The sequence below is a fragment of the Giraffa tippelskirchi genome, chromosome 13, assembly GCF_054371585.1.
Source record: "Giraffa tippelskirchi isolate mGirTip1 chromosome 13, T2T-mGirTip1v1.2.pri, whole genome shotgun sequence".
Classification (NCBI taxonomy): Eukaryota; Metazoa; Chordata; class Mammalia; order Artiodactyla; family Giraffidae; genus Giraffa; species Giraffa tippelskirchi.
Window position 1 is genome coordinate 31777259 of NC_137287.1, and position 15271 is coordinate 31792529.

Sequence of the window (15271 nt, forward strand, 5' to 3'; positions counted from 1 at the left end):
TCCTCTGAAGACAAGGCTGGGCAACGGGGCAGCCGGAGGACTGAGATAGCAGCCGGGCTAGCCAGGGAGTCCTCGAAGGAAGACCTTCCAATGCTGAGGGCCATGGGGCATGCACGCTGACCTGCCTGTCCTTTTCGGGGCCCCAGACTTGACCACAGGGAGGATCCTCAGGGCCCAAATCCTCAGAGCCTTTAGAAGACCCCCAGCAGAGAAGGAGGTGGGGTAGGGGGGCGGCAGACAGAACACGGGTCCAGCAGCGGTCAGCCAGCTCCTAGCCACTGCCCCACCCACCTTTTCCAGATACTGACTTCACGGGACCCTGTCCCTGGAGCCCCCCAGGGCTCTCCCCTCCCAAGCTCACCTCCATTCCCTTGTCCCAGCCATAGCCTTGATCATCTCAGAATGATTCTTGGGTCCAGCTGCTGCAAGTGTTCATGGAGGCCAAAAGGGATGGTGGGCGTCCACATCCTGTGAGGGGGGCGTGGCACATGGAGGCCAGGTCAGAGGATGGGGGGTAGTCCAGAGTCCCCAACGCAAGCTGCCACCAAATTCCTCCTCCCACCCAGCTTAGTGTGGGGTCATGGGGACCCCAGAAGTCTAGTGACCCCCACTTTTTAAACTTGATCCTGCTTCAAGGAGATAGTGAAGGACAGGGAAGCCTGGCGTGCTGTACTCCCTGAGGTCCCAAAGAGTCGGACTCAACTGAGCAATGGAACCACAACAACTGTTGAGAACTTGCTGTGTGATTTCAGAAAGGTTAGTTAACCTCTCTGTGCCTTATTCTTCACATCTGCATAATGAGTCTTACAAGAGCCACCCTACTCCTCTTAGAAGATATGAGTGATTATATAGACAACACTGCTTTGAAAGATTATAAACTACAGTATTGGACAGTGGACATCATAGTGATGTGATAAGTCTGAATCATATGAAATTGACAGTTGTATAGGTCAACAGTGGAGGAGGGCATAGCAACCCACTCCAGTATTCTTGCCTGGAGAGTCCTCATGGACAGAGGAGCCTGGCAGGTTACAAAGAGTCACAAAGAGTCAGACACAACTGAGCGGCTAAGCACAGCACAGCACATAGGTCAACAGATAAAAGCGATTTCGTATTGTTCAGCTTACTATATTGAGTCTTTCCGTGTACCAGACACTGTCCTGAGTATCTTGACTAATTTAAATCCCACAAAACTGCTTGGGAGTAAATATTATTATCACTCCCATTTTACAGACGAAGAAACTGAGGCCAGGGAATTCCCTGGCCTTCCAATGGTTGGGACTCAGCACTCTCATTGTTGAGAGCCTGGGTTTGATTCCTGGTCAGAGAACTAAGATCCCCCAAGCTGAAGCCAAAAAAAAGAAAAGAGACTGAGGCCAGCGGGGTGACATGTCTGTTGCCCAAGGTCACACGCTGGAGAGGGGCAGAGTGGGATTTGAGCTCAGGTGAACCCCAGGCTGACTCCCCCTCCACCTCGGCCAAGACTTACGCCAGTGTCTTCACCTGAGGGCACTTTCTCAGGCCAGTGGCAAGCTGCTGGGCCCCAGCGGCTGTGAACTTGTTGTACTGGACGCTGGGGAGAGAAAGCCATTGTGGATCCTGGCCCTGGGGACCATCCAGCCCCAGACCAAGGCCAGCACCACACTCTCGACCTTCCCATGATGCCAGCAAGAGACCCCCAGTCCTCCTAAGCCCTGCCCCCACTGCCCAGGCTCCAACACTCACTCCAACACCCGGAGCGACACCATGTCCGGAAGCACGTGCGCCAGGCTCTCAGCTCCCGCGTCGCAGATACAGTTATTGTACAAGCTGTGGGAGACAGAGGTCAGGCCAGGGGCCGGGGGTGCTGGGGGGTCAGGGCCTAGCGTGAGACACACCAGCTGGGACTACTGCCCCATTCGATGGAGGGGAAAACTGAGTAACTTCTCCATGGTTACTCAGTGAGTCTGGGGAAGCAGCAGGACTGAGTGGAGGTAGCTTCCTGGCAGAGACATCTCAAGTTCAAATCCCAGCTCTGCAGCTTGCTGCCTGACTTTTGGCAAGTTACTCAGCGTCCCTGTGACTCAGTTTGTGCCTCCATAAAATGGGCATGTTAGAGTAATTGTGGGGAGGAGTAAGTAAGTTAGTGTTGGTAAAACACCCAGTACAGAGCCCGACACATGGAACGAACTACTTGCTAACTCTGGTTATTATATCTCCCGGTGGGGTTGTGAGATTATATCAGTCACTGTAGTGCGCCCAGCACTGGGGATATAGCAGGGAAGAGCGAAACCCGGAGTCACTGGGCAGGCTCAGTGACTATAGGGTACTCAGTCACCATCAGCAGTGTCAAACATAGTACGACGGGTGTCGCTGATGCCTCATTATAAAGAGTCCTTTTAACAAGCCAGGTGCAGCCGTGGTTCTAATTTCAAGGCCGTGACTTTGCCTTGACTCGGCCTCAGAGCAACACTGCAGGGCTGCATGTAAAAGTAGCAGGTCCACACTGCAGCAAAGGGGATTCAAGCTAAACTCCGGGGACCCCTATTGTCATGAGTTGGCTCGTACCAGGGCAGGAACCAGGGGGAAGTTTTGCAATCTCTTCCTGGATGGACCTTAGAACCCAGAGGGCCCTTCCTCCCCCCACAGGGAGAGGATTCTTCCCATATTTAACTGATGCCAAGATGTACGTGTTCACATTTGAAAATCACTGAGATCAGGATGTGTCTGATAATCAAAGGATGTCATCGTTTAGTTAACAGCGTTTTGTCCTCTTAATGATGTCTTACCAATGGGAGGCCTCTTAAAGTCCTTAAAATATGAGATTTCTTTTTTCATTTTTTGGCCGTGCCATGCAGCTTGCAAGATCTCAATTCCTAAGTCAGGGATTGAACCCGGGCCACAGCAGTGAAAGCCCAGAATCCTAACCACTGGGCCACCAGGGAACTCCCAATATGAGATTTCTTAAAGTGTCAGTCTGGTCACATATCACCCCACCGGCCCCACCTGCTTCTCCATTCACACCAGAAAACCCCCAGTCTCCCTCCTGACCCTATGAAGGTCTCCCTGTATGGTCTGGCCTCCTCTGACCTCTCCCACCTCATCTCCCACCCTCTGGCCCTTGTTCCCTATATCCAGCCACAGGGGCCCAACCCCTTCTGGCCCTGAAGGACCCAACTGCTTTCCCACCTCAGGCCCTTTGCATCTGCTATTCCCTCCTCCTGAAATGAATGCTTTTCCCTGACAGCATCCCACAGAAGGGCGAGGGCCACCTCCTCAGGAGACCTCCCTGGTGAATTCAATCCTCCCTACTGTCCTCTCCCTGGCCTTTGTTAGTTTCTTCCTTCCCAGCGTGAATCAGCGTTTTAAATGCTTTGTTTACTCATTTGCTTATTTATTATGCAAGGAGCTCAAAAGTAAGACCTGTGCTGGTTTTGTTCATAGCTGTATCTCTAGTTCCTAGCACAGGTTCTGGACCACGGTTGATATTAAAGAATCTTAGATGCCTCACAACTCTAGGCAGTGCCAACATAGACTATACAAGCTGCACAGCACACAATCTATGCAATGGCACTCAGGTACCCCGGCTGGAAGGCTAATGGACTGGAAGGACCATCAGTCCCGGGCACCACCAGGAACCAGGCTGTGAGTGAAAGTCGTTCAGTCGTGTCTGACTCTTCGCGACCCCATGGACTGTACAGTCCATGGAATTCTCCAGGCCAGAATACTGGAGTGAGTAGCCTTTCCCTTCTCCAGGGGATCTTCCCAACCCAGGGATCGAACCCAGGTCTCCCGCATTGCAGGCGGATTCTTTACCAGCGGAGCCACAAGGGAAGGCCAGGGGCCAGGCTGGAAGTAATCAAAAGCAAGAAGTGCTATTCCAAGCCTCACCAGAAGGTGGCAGTGTAGGCACGGACCAGTGTCTGAGCGACAAGAGCCAGCCAAGGCAGCCTGTGCACGGTCAGCCTTCTAGAAATTACTAACCCTGGACTCCAGAAAAGGCACAGTCCTGCCATCCTCTGGGGAAGTAGGACCAATATTTATTAAGCACCAGAGCCAGGCACTGCACCAAGTGTTTTCTGTAGGCCATAGAGATGGTACCCATTTTCCAGATGAGGAAACAGAGACTTGGGATGAGAAAATGACTTGCCCAGAATTTGCCCTTCCTCTGGGGGCTGCTAACCTGCTTGTCCAGGGTGGTGGCATCGCCCATCTCCAGCGGGGTGTGTTCATGTTGGGTTTTAGGTCGGTGCCCCCCACTCCCCACCCCCACCAAATTATGCAACACCAACCCAACAGAACAGCCTGTAGTGACTGCTTGCAGGGACCTCGCAGCCGGTAACCAAGGGGGCTCTCTGCCCACAAGCTCAGCACCTGACAGATGGGGACCCCACTCACCTCAGCCTGAGGAGGGACGCAGCCAGCGCGGGCAGAGCCTCGGCCAGCTTGCAGGCACCCACGTCAGTGATGTTGTTCTGCGACAAGCTGCAGGGGTACAACAAGGGGGAGGGCTCAGGGCCTAAACCTGAATGCCACTACCCACCAGCGCTCATGCCTCAGCCTCAGGCAGAGCTGGGGACCTCCGCTTCCTCACAGGGCGGCCCAGGACAGCAAATGCAAGACAGTCCGCCTGGATGAGAGTTGTGGGCGCGGAACTGTGTGAAGGGCACTATGGGTAAACTGGAACAGTAAAAGGATGTGGTCACATCCTGAGGCTGAGTGGGATAATGGGGTGAGGATGCAGGTGAGAGAGAGACTGCACTCCTCCCACACCTGTTTTATGAGTTTATAGCATCCTTTCTTTTCCCTCTGGACCACTTTTCAGGACTGTTATTACACGAGGGTTCACATTATTTGTTTGAGCTCCTCGAGGTGAGGGGTCGGATCTGTTTTGTTCATTACTGTAAACATGTGCCTAGAGCTGTGCAAAGTACATAGGAGGTGCTCGGGAAATACTTAGGTGGGGAAGGAAAGGTAGGAGATGGAGATGGAGGGAGGAATCAGGGAAGGAAAGAAGGAAGGAAAGAAGACGGGCGTGAAATCTAGCTTACTCACATTATTTCCTTAAACACTCTAAATTACTTAAGAAGTCTCAGTGTCCCTCCATCAAGGAAATCCCAATTGGTTCTGGTGAATTCTGTGGCTTCCCTGATCACGGTTGTGCATGAATTTTAACAATCCCGCTAGGTTCAGTAAAAAAATCATGCTGACCCTCCTGCCTCATATCCATCTCCCACTCCCTCAAACCCAGAACAGTTGTTTTAAAATCAAAGTTCACTATCTTGCTAATAATGTTTTACAGATAAATCCTAACCTAGCTCTCCTGTCTCACCCTCTGTCTAACTTTCTCTCGTGAGACATTGCTTACATTCATTACTGCACACTTCACAATTACGGATGCTTGTTTGTTGGTTTATTGTGTCCCCTCCCTAGAAGATCTCTGAGGTCAGGGACTTTGCTTTGCTTAAAGCTGGGTCTCCGGGGACTTGAATTGTTTCTGCACAAAATCGGTGCTTCTTACATATTTGTTGATTAATTAGTAGAATGGCTGATTGAAGAAATGACTGACTGAATGAATGGATGGGTTGATGACTAAACAGATTCATGATTGAATGGATGAGGGGATGAAAGAATTAAAAGGCGGGACTTTGGGGACAAATGCAGCAGGAAGGGCAAGACCAGCCCACTCACTTGAGTGTCTCCAGGGCCTTCAGCTGAGGGAAGGTGGCCGAGAGCTGAGCAACACCCTCATCCCCGATCTTGTTCTCGCTCAGTGAGTCCAGGCTGCAGGTAGAATCAGATGGGGGGCATCAGCCAGCACCCCAGAGGCCACCTGACTCTCCCCCACCCTCCAACCCAGCAGGAGCCTCCTCCAATCCCCCCACCCCTGGACACACCATGGCCAGATGCAGCTGAGCTCCAAGACTATGAGAGCAAGTCTTCATCACCTGGGAGCACCAGGTGGCCAATCAGGGGACAAGGTTCTGACTCCCCATGGACCTGAATCTCTGTTTTCCTTTCTGGGAGCCCCATGAGCTGGGGCAAGTTCCCCAACCTCTCGAGACCTGAACTGTACAACTGGGATCACGTTCCTCACCCCTACATCTCCCGTGAGGTTGCTGGGAGCAGCACAAGAGGGGAAAAGAGCCTCAAAGTTTGCAAAAGGATTCAACTTCTTTTTATTATTTCCATCTCTTGTCCCTTCCCTGCAGTGGGGGCATCCGGTCACTCACACAAGCCACCCTAAGGAAGCAGGGAGAAAGGGACAAACAGGGCCAGGGTTTGGAGAAATTCCGGGGTTTATACTTACTCCAGATGCTGAAGGGAAGTAAAGGCCTCGAGGATCTTCACCAGTTTAGGAAAAACCTGTGGGCCCAAGACGGGGCCCAGCCTACGAGGCAAAGGGCAGAGTCAAGACCTTGAAACAGCCATGGCCCTACTATTCGACCCCACAGAAGGCAGGCCCACCTGAGGCCTTACCTCCTCCCTGCCCCACCTGGTGGGACCCCAATCCTTTCTACTTCAGGCAGATTTCACAAAACCCACTCAAGAGGCCCACTGGGCTCCCAGCTGGGGGCTCCCCATCCTCTATCTCTGCGTGGGGGGCCAGGTCTCACACCCATCAAATCCAGTGCACCCTTCTCCCACCCTGGCCTGGGGAAATGGTTCCCAAATGCTGGCCTGAGGACCCACCTCCAGCCCTGAGAAAGACGACTTACATATTTTCCATTGCTATTTCATAACAAATAGAATCATTTCTTGAGCACTTTTTATATGCCACGAATATGCTGGGTTCATCACTCAGATCTCACTTAATCTTCACAATGACTCTGAACTAGAAGCCCTTCTTAGCCCCATTTTACAGATGGGGAAACCAAGGCACAGAGAGGTTAACTAACTCATGTAAGGTCACACAGCCTGGATGGACATCTAGAACAGAGTTCAAGGGAATGAGAAAAATAAAGACAACAAAGGGCTCTCTCTCTTTTTTTTAATATGGTTAAATTACTCAAGGTAAAGAACTGTCTTTTATGCTGAAATTATATCCTTTGAACTTTTTTGACATTATAATGTTTCATTTTTGATAAAATTATGGTGCCATCGGTGGTTATTTCACTTGTTTGAATGAATATACCTGATATAAATTAAAAGATGGTAACTGCCCAGAGTCACTGAAATTCACTTTGAAATATTCTCCATCTTTGAAATCCCAAAGTTTGGGAATCACCAGCCTTAATGAAAGTTAACGAGATGGGGATCAGAAATCTGATTTGAATCTGAGCTGGCTTCCCTGGTGGCTCAGATGGTAAATAATCTGCCTGCAATGCAGGAGATCCCTGGGTCAGGAAGATCCTCGGGAGAAGGAAATGGCAACCCACTCCAGTATTCTTGCCTGGAGAATTCCATGGACAGAGGAGCCTGGTGGGCTACAATCCCTGGGGTCGCAAAGAGTTGGACGCGACTGAACGACTAACAGTTTCACTTGTCACTTCTCCATCAGTTAGCTTCTCTGGGACCTTTTGGACAAATCCCTTCACCTCTGAGCCTCAGTCTTCTCAAATTTAGTCCCAGTCTTAGAAGGTTTTTGAAAAGATTAAGGAATTCATTTATCAAATATTGATTGCTTGCCTATCGGGTGCCAGGCCCATCAAACCTGTCAACACAGATCGCCGTGAACAAAACAGACAAAAGTCAAAGCCTTTGTGGAGCTAACATACCAAGGGGCAAGATGGATAATCAGAGAAACTGGTAAACTGTCTGGTACAAGATATTATAAGTTATACAGAGAAAAGTCCAGTGCGAGCAGGGCAGAATTGTACTTTCAAATATGGGAGTCAGAAAAGGCCTCTTTTAGGGATTTCGTGGTGGTCCAGTGGTTAACACCGCACCTTGCAGTCAGTGAAGGGGATACAGGTTCAGTCCCTGGTGGGGGATCTAAGATCCCACAAGCCACAGAGAAACGAAGCCTGCATGGCGAGCTAGAGAGCTCATACACCGCAAGGAAAAATTGCGTGTGACACAACAAAGATCCTTCAGGCTGCAACTGAGATCTGAGGAAGCCAAATAAAATAAATAAATGAAATTTTTTAAAGTTTTTCTTTAGAAAGAAAAGATCTCTCTTGCTGAAAACCAGAAGAAAGTGTGGGCATGGGCCATGCAGACGCCTGGGGGAAAAGAGTCCTGGGCAGAAGGCACAGCCAGTGCAAAGGCCCAGGGGTTGGACCAGGCCTAGTGAGGTTGAAAACCATCAAGAGGATGCACGTGGCTGCAGAGTGCAGGAGGCAAGGCTGAAGAGGTAAAGGGGGCCTGAATCGGGAGAATCGTCCACCAGCACAGCCCCTGCTGGGTTCCGAGTGGCTGAGCAGCCTCATCTATAGGCAGGTGAGATGGACAGGGCACTGGTAGCTGCCAGTCACATGCCCAAAATAGTCTCTTCCTTTCTTATTTCCTCAGAACTTCTCGGGGCTTCTGGCCTACAGGTGGCTAGCCTCCGGGTTTTGGACTGTGTTTCTACCCCATGGCTACTGCTCCCCAGAGCACAGTTCCGACCTCAAGCTAGGGGCTTTTGAAGCTGAAAATAATTCAAAGCCAGAATGGGTCCTTGGTACTTGTTTTCATGTGTTTCCTCTTTTCAGCAACACTTTTTTTTTTTTTACCTCTGCACAAATTTGGCATCTTGTCTCTCTCTGTTCAAAAGAAGAAATGCTTGGCTTTTTCTGGAGGGCCAGGGGAGCAATGATCAGGAGGAGCAGGCAGCTTGTGGGTGCCCCGTCGAGGACTCTGGGCAAGTTACTTAATATCACTAGGCCTCAGTTTCCTCATCTGTAAAATGGGGGCAATAATGACTATCTCCCAGCACTTAAAATTAATGAGATTACATACAAAAGGCACTGAGTACACTGTAGGTGCTTAATAATTCCTTCCCAATCGGCAGATGATTTAAAATCCCTAACAAGGTCCAACTACAAATTTAGCTTTTTCCTGCATTGGAGCAAGAGCCAGCCAGGCTGATCTAACATTTGTGACTTTGGACAAACAATTTACACCCTCTAGGCCTCAGTGTTTGCTTCTGTGCAATGGGGAGATAATAACAATTTCTCCACCCAGCATGGTTCATTCCTATTCCTTTGCCTAGTTTCAGTGCTTCAATCACCTCCTCCAGGAAGCCCCCTAAGTCTGCATTCTCATAGCCCTTGAGTTTCCAGCCACTAATCACAGCAGCAGGTGCTAATTTTACACCGGACAGCAAGCTGGTTGAGAACAGTAGCCTCAGCCATAGGAGTAGATCTGTTGAATGAGTGGATGCAAATGAGCATCTTCACCAGCAAATGGGCCAGTTAGCTTCACCCGTGAGACCCTCCAGGACTATCGTGTACCAGCCATGCCCCAGCTGCTGAAAGACTGGTTTCCACAGTGGTGGAGGCGGGGGGGGGGGGGGCGGGGGGGGACGAGAGGATAATAATTCCGAGGGCCAATCTGCATTCTGGTGGCACCTGCCTAGCTAATGCTGGAGGAGAAACCTCGTGGGAACCCGAGATGATCCACCCCTTGGCTTACGCAAACTCCAGCTTCTTTAAGTCTCGGACAGCAGGGAGCTCCCCAGCTGCTTCTTCAGAGGAGCTTCTTGTCCTGGAGAGAATGGGCAACGTTAGTGGAGAGCTGGCACCGTACTGTCACTGAGCCCCTTCTTCTGTGTCCTAGTGTCCCAGTGCCCAGAATTCCCTGGAAGGACAGCCTTCCTTGGGCTTCTATTGTCCCCTTGTTAAAAAGAAAAGAACCTCCGAAAAGGATATTGTTAAGGCATCACTGCGTGTTTCACAGAAAAGAGCCTTAGAGGAGGCATTGCCCACACCTGTCCCAGACAGAGCACAGTAGGTGCTCAAACAATGCATGATGCAGGGATGAGGGAAAGACAGCTGTCCTGCGGTCACGTCTCCTCTACTATCTCAGCCTTAGACCTCTGCCATCTATCAAACAGGGATACTGGCCCTGGCTGCCTGGAAAGGTGGCTCTGGTGTCACTTGTGTGACTGGATGAACACTTAGCAGGAAGAGAATATCCCCTTGGCGGTATTTATTTATTTTTTTAAATTTGGTTACACCTCACAGCATGTGGGGCCTTAGTTCCCTGGCCAGGGATCAAACCCACGCCCCCCGCATTGGAAGGCAGAGTCTTAACCATGGAACCGCCGAGGAAGTCCCTGAGAGTGTGTCCTTAGATTTAGCTGGGAAAGAAGTGGGTCTATGATATGGCCAGTTCTGAAGTGGACACAGTGATAGATCCTGGGTTTTCTGCCTGGGTGGCGACCACAGGGAGAGATTCTGGATGGTCATTGCCCAGGGATGGAGAGGGGCATGGGAGGTTCCCCTAAAAGAGGAGGCACTGGAAATGCTCATGAGGAACTTAATACTAAGTCCTGTGCGGCCTGGACCACCTCACCTCTGGATCTGCACGAGGTTGCCGAGGTCTTCCACATCCTTCATGGACTTAGCCTTGAAAGGCTCAATGGTGAACTTCTCCTCCACCGCCCGGAGTAGCTTGGCCTCCCCACGCTGCTGCAGGGACTCCCACAGCTCCACAGTGTCACTCAACGCAGCCCTGTGAAGAAAGGGCCTCAGACCCAGGCTCGGTGACCGGGCTAGACCATAATGGGGGAGGGGGAGCAGCTCCATGAAGGAACCTCCCACCTGTTCAGATACTTTCCTTCCTCAACACAACCCCTACTTCCTCTAGAAAGTCTTGCATGACCACTCAAGCCCTTATCAGTTCTTCTGTTTACTCAACTTTCCCAATGGTCTTACTTCCCTTTTTGGCTCTGATTATCAGGAAGCTCAATGGAAAATTCTCAGTTGAATGACAATGTTGTAGACCTTACAACATGCTTAGGCGGAAGGTGGAAGAGATTGTCTGGTGATTAAATGATCAAAGGATCACTGAAGGATTTAGATTCCTTAATTTAAGGAATTTTTACTTCATCCTGAGGGAGGTAGGGTGCCTCTGAAAGATTGGAAACAAGGATGGAATATGATCAGATGCACTTTTTAGAGAGACTGTGCTGATGGTGGAATATAACGTGTAGTGGAACAGGAGAATGGAGGCAGGGAGGTTGAGGGAAGCTATGGCCTTAATCCCACCATGACAGAATGGTGGCTTAATGGGGTTTCCATCTCCAAGGGATGGAGAGAAGAAAATGAATTCAAACCCAGATCAGTCTTAGATTCTAGACGTGGCCCAGTGCCTGGCTTAAGGCCAGTCTTCACATTCTGGTTGAAAGAATGATGCTGTCCTTCCCTGGCTGCGTGACCTCGGGCAAGCTACTGTCCCTCTCTGAGCTTAGGCTTCCTCATCTTAAAAAATGGGATGGAATCACTTATGCCCTCATCTGGCTGCCATTCACTCTACATGAGACTCTCCCATGGAGTCAGACTGGGCACAGCACCAAGACGCACTGCAGGCGCCCGAGGCTAAGGAGCCCCCTCTCCTGTCCCCGGCCCCCACCTGAAACAGGTGACACAGCGGAGTCCCACGAGGCTCCCCAGTCCAGAGGGGTCAACACCAGTGCTGCGGAGATCCAGGGAGAAGTCTCGGCCTGCCGCCTCCAGGGCGCTGCCCAGCATGTGGGTGTCGGGAGGTGTGAGCCGTGTGCCCAGGAAGGAGAGGCTGGCCGGGAGCCCCTGCAGCACGTGCTGCCAAAGCCCAGGGTCCAGTGCCTCGTGGGCACAGTGCAGCAGCTCCAGCAGCCGCCCTGCCTGCAGCGTCCCGGGCTGCAGCCGCTTCAGGTACCTCATGAGCACCTTCTGCTTCCTGTCCACCGACGCGGAGGCCACCGGCCCCGCCAGGGCCTCCAGGCAGCAAGTGCGAGGCTGGAAGACCAGTCCGACCAAGAAGCGCGGCACGCCCTCCAGCCAGTTGTCATAGGGCCGCTTCTTCCTCCGGGTCAAGGCCAGATACTGCGGCAGCTCCTTGTCCTTGATTTCACTGCTCAGAGCCAGCCACACGGCCCCCAGGAAGCACTGCAGGAGGAAGCTGGAGAAGGCCAGCTCCGTCTCCGGGGCCCCTGGGGTGGGCCGCAACCAGCCTTGGGCCACGGCCCAGGCCCTCGCCTCTGCCGACGGGAAGCAGCCCTCCTTCAGGCCGCTCTGGTGAGCGCGGCCCAGCTCCCAGGCCAGCCTGGCCAGTCCTGCCAGGGCCCCCGGGGGGCCGTCGCGGGCCGCTGGGCCTAGCAGGCCCACGTAGAGGCCCGTGAGCGTGGAGGGCAGCTGGGCCTCATCGCCCCGCTGCAGGAGGGCCTCCGCGAGCTGGCACACGGCCCGGCACACGGTGGGGCTGTGGCTGTGACTCAGGAGGAATGGCCGGGCCCGCAGGAGCGCCAGGGCCCTCTCTTGGTGCTCGGCGGTCCCTTCCGACTCAAAGTAATGGCTCACGTAGGTCTCAGCCTGCTGGGCCGAGAAGCCAGCCACCTCGAACAGGGCATCGGCCTTGCTCAGGCTCTGGGCCAGGCGGCCCCGGGGCCGGGCCGTGAGCAGCAGGGTGCAGCCCCGCAGCAGCTTGCGCTGGAGGAGCCTGGCCAGCACCCCCCGGAGGGAGCGGGGCTCTGCCAACCCGGGGCTCCCCGTGCTGTGCAGGGAGCCGTCGTGGGCTTCCAGCTCCTCAAAGCCGTCCAGGATGAGCAGGACGCGGTTGGGCCTCCTCGTGATGTAACTGAGGACCTCATCGTCCACCGGCAGTGGCTGCGGGCCCAGGGAACACAGCAGATCCTGCAGGCGGTAGGAGGCCCCCAGACGGTCCAAACAGTGGCAGGGGACACAGAAGACAAAGTCGTACTCCGGCAGCTGGCCGCGGGCCCAGGTCCGGCTCACGGCCCGGGCCCAGTGACTCTTCCCATGTCCCGCTTTGCCCAGCACAGCAATCACCCGCGTCTCACGCGGCTGCCGGCGGTCACTCGCGGCCAGCAGCACCTCAGCCAGATCCCCTTGGGCCGGCTGCCGCTCTGCCCAGTCCAGGGTGGCCAGCTCTCTCTCCTGGCTCTTCCCGCTGCTCTTCTCCAGTCTCACCCTCACCAGGTCCATCTCCACCAGGGTGCCTTCCAGGCCGGCGGGCTGGGCCTGGTACATGTCCCGTAGCGACTGGTAGAACTGCTCCACGCTCTCTGCACAGGTCAAAGCATGTGTGGGTTAGGGAGGGGAGGATGCTCGCGGCAGGACTGGCCACTGTGAGGCCAGCCCGGCCCCCGTCACGAGCTTCTTCATCCATTCACCTCAGCCTTCCCTGAGCGCTTTCTTGATGAGCGGCCTCACTCCGTTACCCAGACACTCATTCATTACACCCTCATCTCACTTGATTATCTATTCACTTGCTAGCCTTCATTGTTTTTTAACTTTTTATTTTATATTGGGGTATAGCCAATCAACAATATTGCAATAGTTTCAGGCACCCAGCAAAGCAACTCAGCCAGACATGTACATGGATCCATTCTCCCCCAGACTCCCCTCCTATTGAGGTTGTCACATAACATTGAGCAAGACCCTGTGCTAGACAGCAGGACCTTGTTGCTAACATTCATTTGCTCACCATAGGGAGGCCATGGGCCGTTAAGAGCTGAGAAAGGAGAATCCATGAGTCTGCTTCAACTTTTCACTATTCTCTTGAGCATGTGAGGTGCCCTACTGTGCTTCAGTTGTCCTCACCTGTAAAACGCGGATCATGCTGGGGTTGTTGCCAACTTGACTACATCTCATGTGCCTGGAAGTGTATCTGGGACGGAGCCAGACTCAGCCTTCTGGCCGTTCTCTGAGTCGCCCTTTCATTTCTACCCTCTCACGCCCATCACCCACTCTTGCCTTCATCCACTCTCTCAGTCACCCACCCTTCCCTCCTTCATTCTCCCAGCTTTGCAAACAAGAAAATGTTGACACATAGCATGGGATTACGGGGGACAGGTCTTCAGTAAACATTTCTCTAAGTGTAGGTGTAACGGGTGGAATGAATTATGGGATGATGGTGGGACCAAATGAGCACGTGAATGAATGAATGAATGAATGAGCCAACAAGTAAGGGACCCTGCCACCACTCACCAGGCCACTTGGGAAGTTTGCTGGAGGCTCTGCCAGCTGCTGGGCATTTGGTGGGGGACATCTCATCCTCTAGAGAGGAAGAAGCTGATGTTAGAGTTAGGGTGATGGGCACCCTGGGGACCTCCCTCCCTCTGGGTCATCAGTCCCTTGAGTATGCCAAGGGCAGAGCTGACATGGGCTGAGTGTCCCCAGGTGGTGACCTGAGGCTGTGTCCTACTCAAAGATGTCTTTCTTTGGCCAGCTGTACTTTTAAAATTTTGAACTGTTTTAGAAATCACAATATGTTATGCTAAAATCAAGATCTCCATGTTCTGCTGGCAATTCAGATCAGCTGCACTGAGCCTGTTTTCCTGCCATGTAACAAGCTGCTAAAATTTGACATGGATTCTCCTCTTGTTCCCCTCGCCCACCCTCCCATGCACCCACCTCCCAGGATCCTGTTTTGCACAAACACAACTTGCCAGTCCCTGCAAGCAGCTCTGTGGGTGGATCTCGTTGTCTGAAGCAATTCCTTCCCCCAGAACCTTTAGTTCTGTTTCCGGTAACTCTCAGAGGTCAAGCTGATTCCTACCTGTCAGGTTTGCACGGGAGGTCAGGGCTGGTTCGGGCATGCTGGGAAGGTCAGCGGCAGACGGGGCAAAGGGGCTGGCAGAGCCAGGCCGGTCTGGGGACTTGGGAAGGCTCTGGACAGCAGGGCCACTGGACGGGGTTGTTTTGCTGGCTGGGGGCATCTCACCTATAGGAGATGTGAAAGGAGTATGGAATCAGCTAGGAGCCCACTTGGGTCACCCCTTCCCCAAATAAGGCTGTGGATCTGGGGGTCTGGGGAAAGGGGATGGAAACTTCCCAAGGAAGTCATTTCAGGATGGAGTTGAGGAAAGAGTTCTGGAGTTACAGCTAGCTCCTGGAGCCTTGGTTTTCCCATCTGTGAAATGGAAACAATCATCTCATAGGGAGCTTAAGGGCAAATGCTACTAGGCACTTTCCCCACTATGTGGTCAGAGCTTGTTTTCCTAGATATCTCTTGCTCCTGGAGCACCAGTTCATTATACAAAAACTGGCAAGCAACTTTCAAAGGAAGTTCTTGAATCGAATGGAAGCATCTCCTAGGTGCATTCTCTCTCCCTGAGAGCCCAACGCATCCCTTCCCTTGGACAATCTACAGCCCTTCAGTGGGGCAGGTCAGCAGGGACCATTTTGCTGACCTGGAAACAAGG

The 15271-nt window shown here is 52.6% G+C and overlaps 1 protein-coding gene across 7 annotated transcripts in view; it reads right to left on the bottom strand.

The window, feature by feature from the left end:
- The window catches only part of CIITA (class II major histocompatibility complex transactivator), a 59403-nt gene that overhangs the window by 850 nt on the left and 43282 nt on the right, over nucleotides 1-15271 (bottom strand). For all 7 annotated transcript variants that reach the window (XM_081560424.1, XM_081560431.1, XM_081560428.1 and 4 more), the window contains 11 exons: nucleotides 14626-14790; nucleotides 14055-14123; nucleotides 11479-13129; nucleotides 10420-10578; nucleotides 9538-9609; nucleotides 6290-6370; nucleotides 5671-5763; nucleotides 4378-4464; nucleotides 1726-1809; nucleotides 1490-1573; nucleotides 362-468 (listed from right to left, as the gene is read on the bottom strand). In XM_081560424.1, coding sequence (XP_081416550.1) covers nucleotides 393-468; nucleotides 1490-1573; nucleotides 1726-1809; nucleotides 4378-4464; nucleotides 5671-5763; nucleotides 6290-6370; nucleotides 9538-9609; nucleotides 10420-10578; nucleotides 11479-13129; nucleotides 14055-14123; nucleotides 14626-14790 — 2621 coding nt within the window. In that variant the 3' untranslated portion in view covers nucleotides 362-392. The remainder of the gene's footprint in view (nucleotides 1-361; nucleotides 469-1489; nucleotides 1574-1725; nucleotides 1810-4377; nucleotides 4465-5670; nucleotides 5764-6289; nucleotides 6371-9537; nucleotides 9610-10419; nucleotides 10579-11478; nucleotides 13130-14054; nucleotides 14124-14625; nucleotides 14791-15271) is intronic.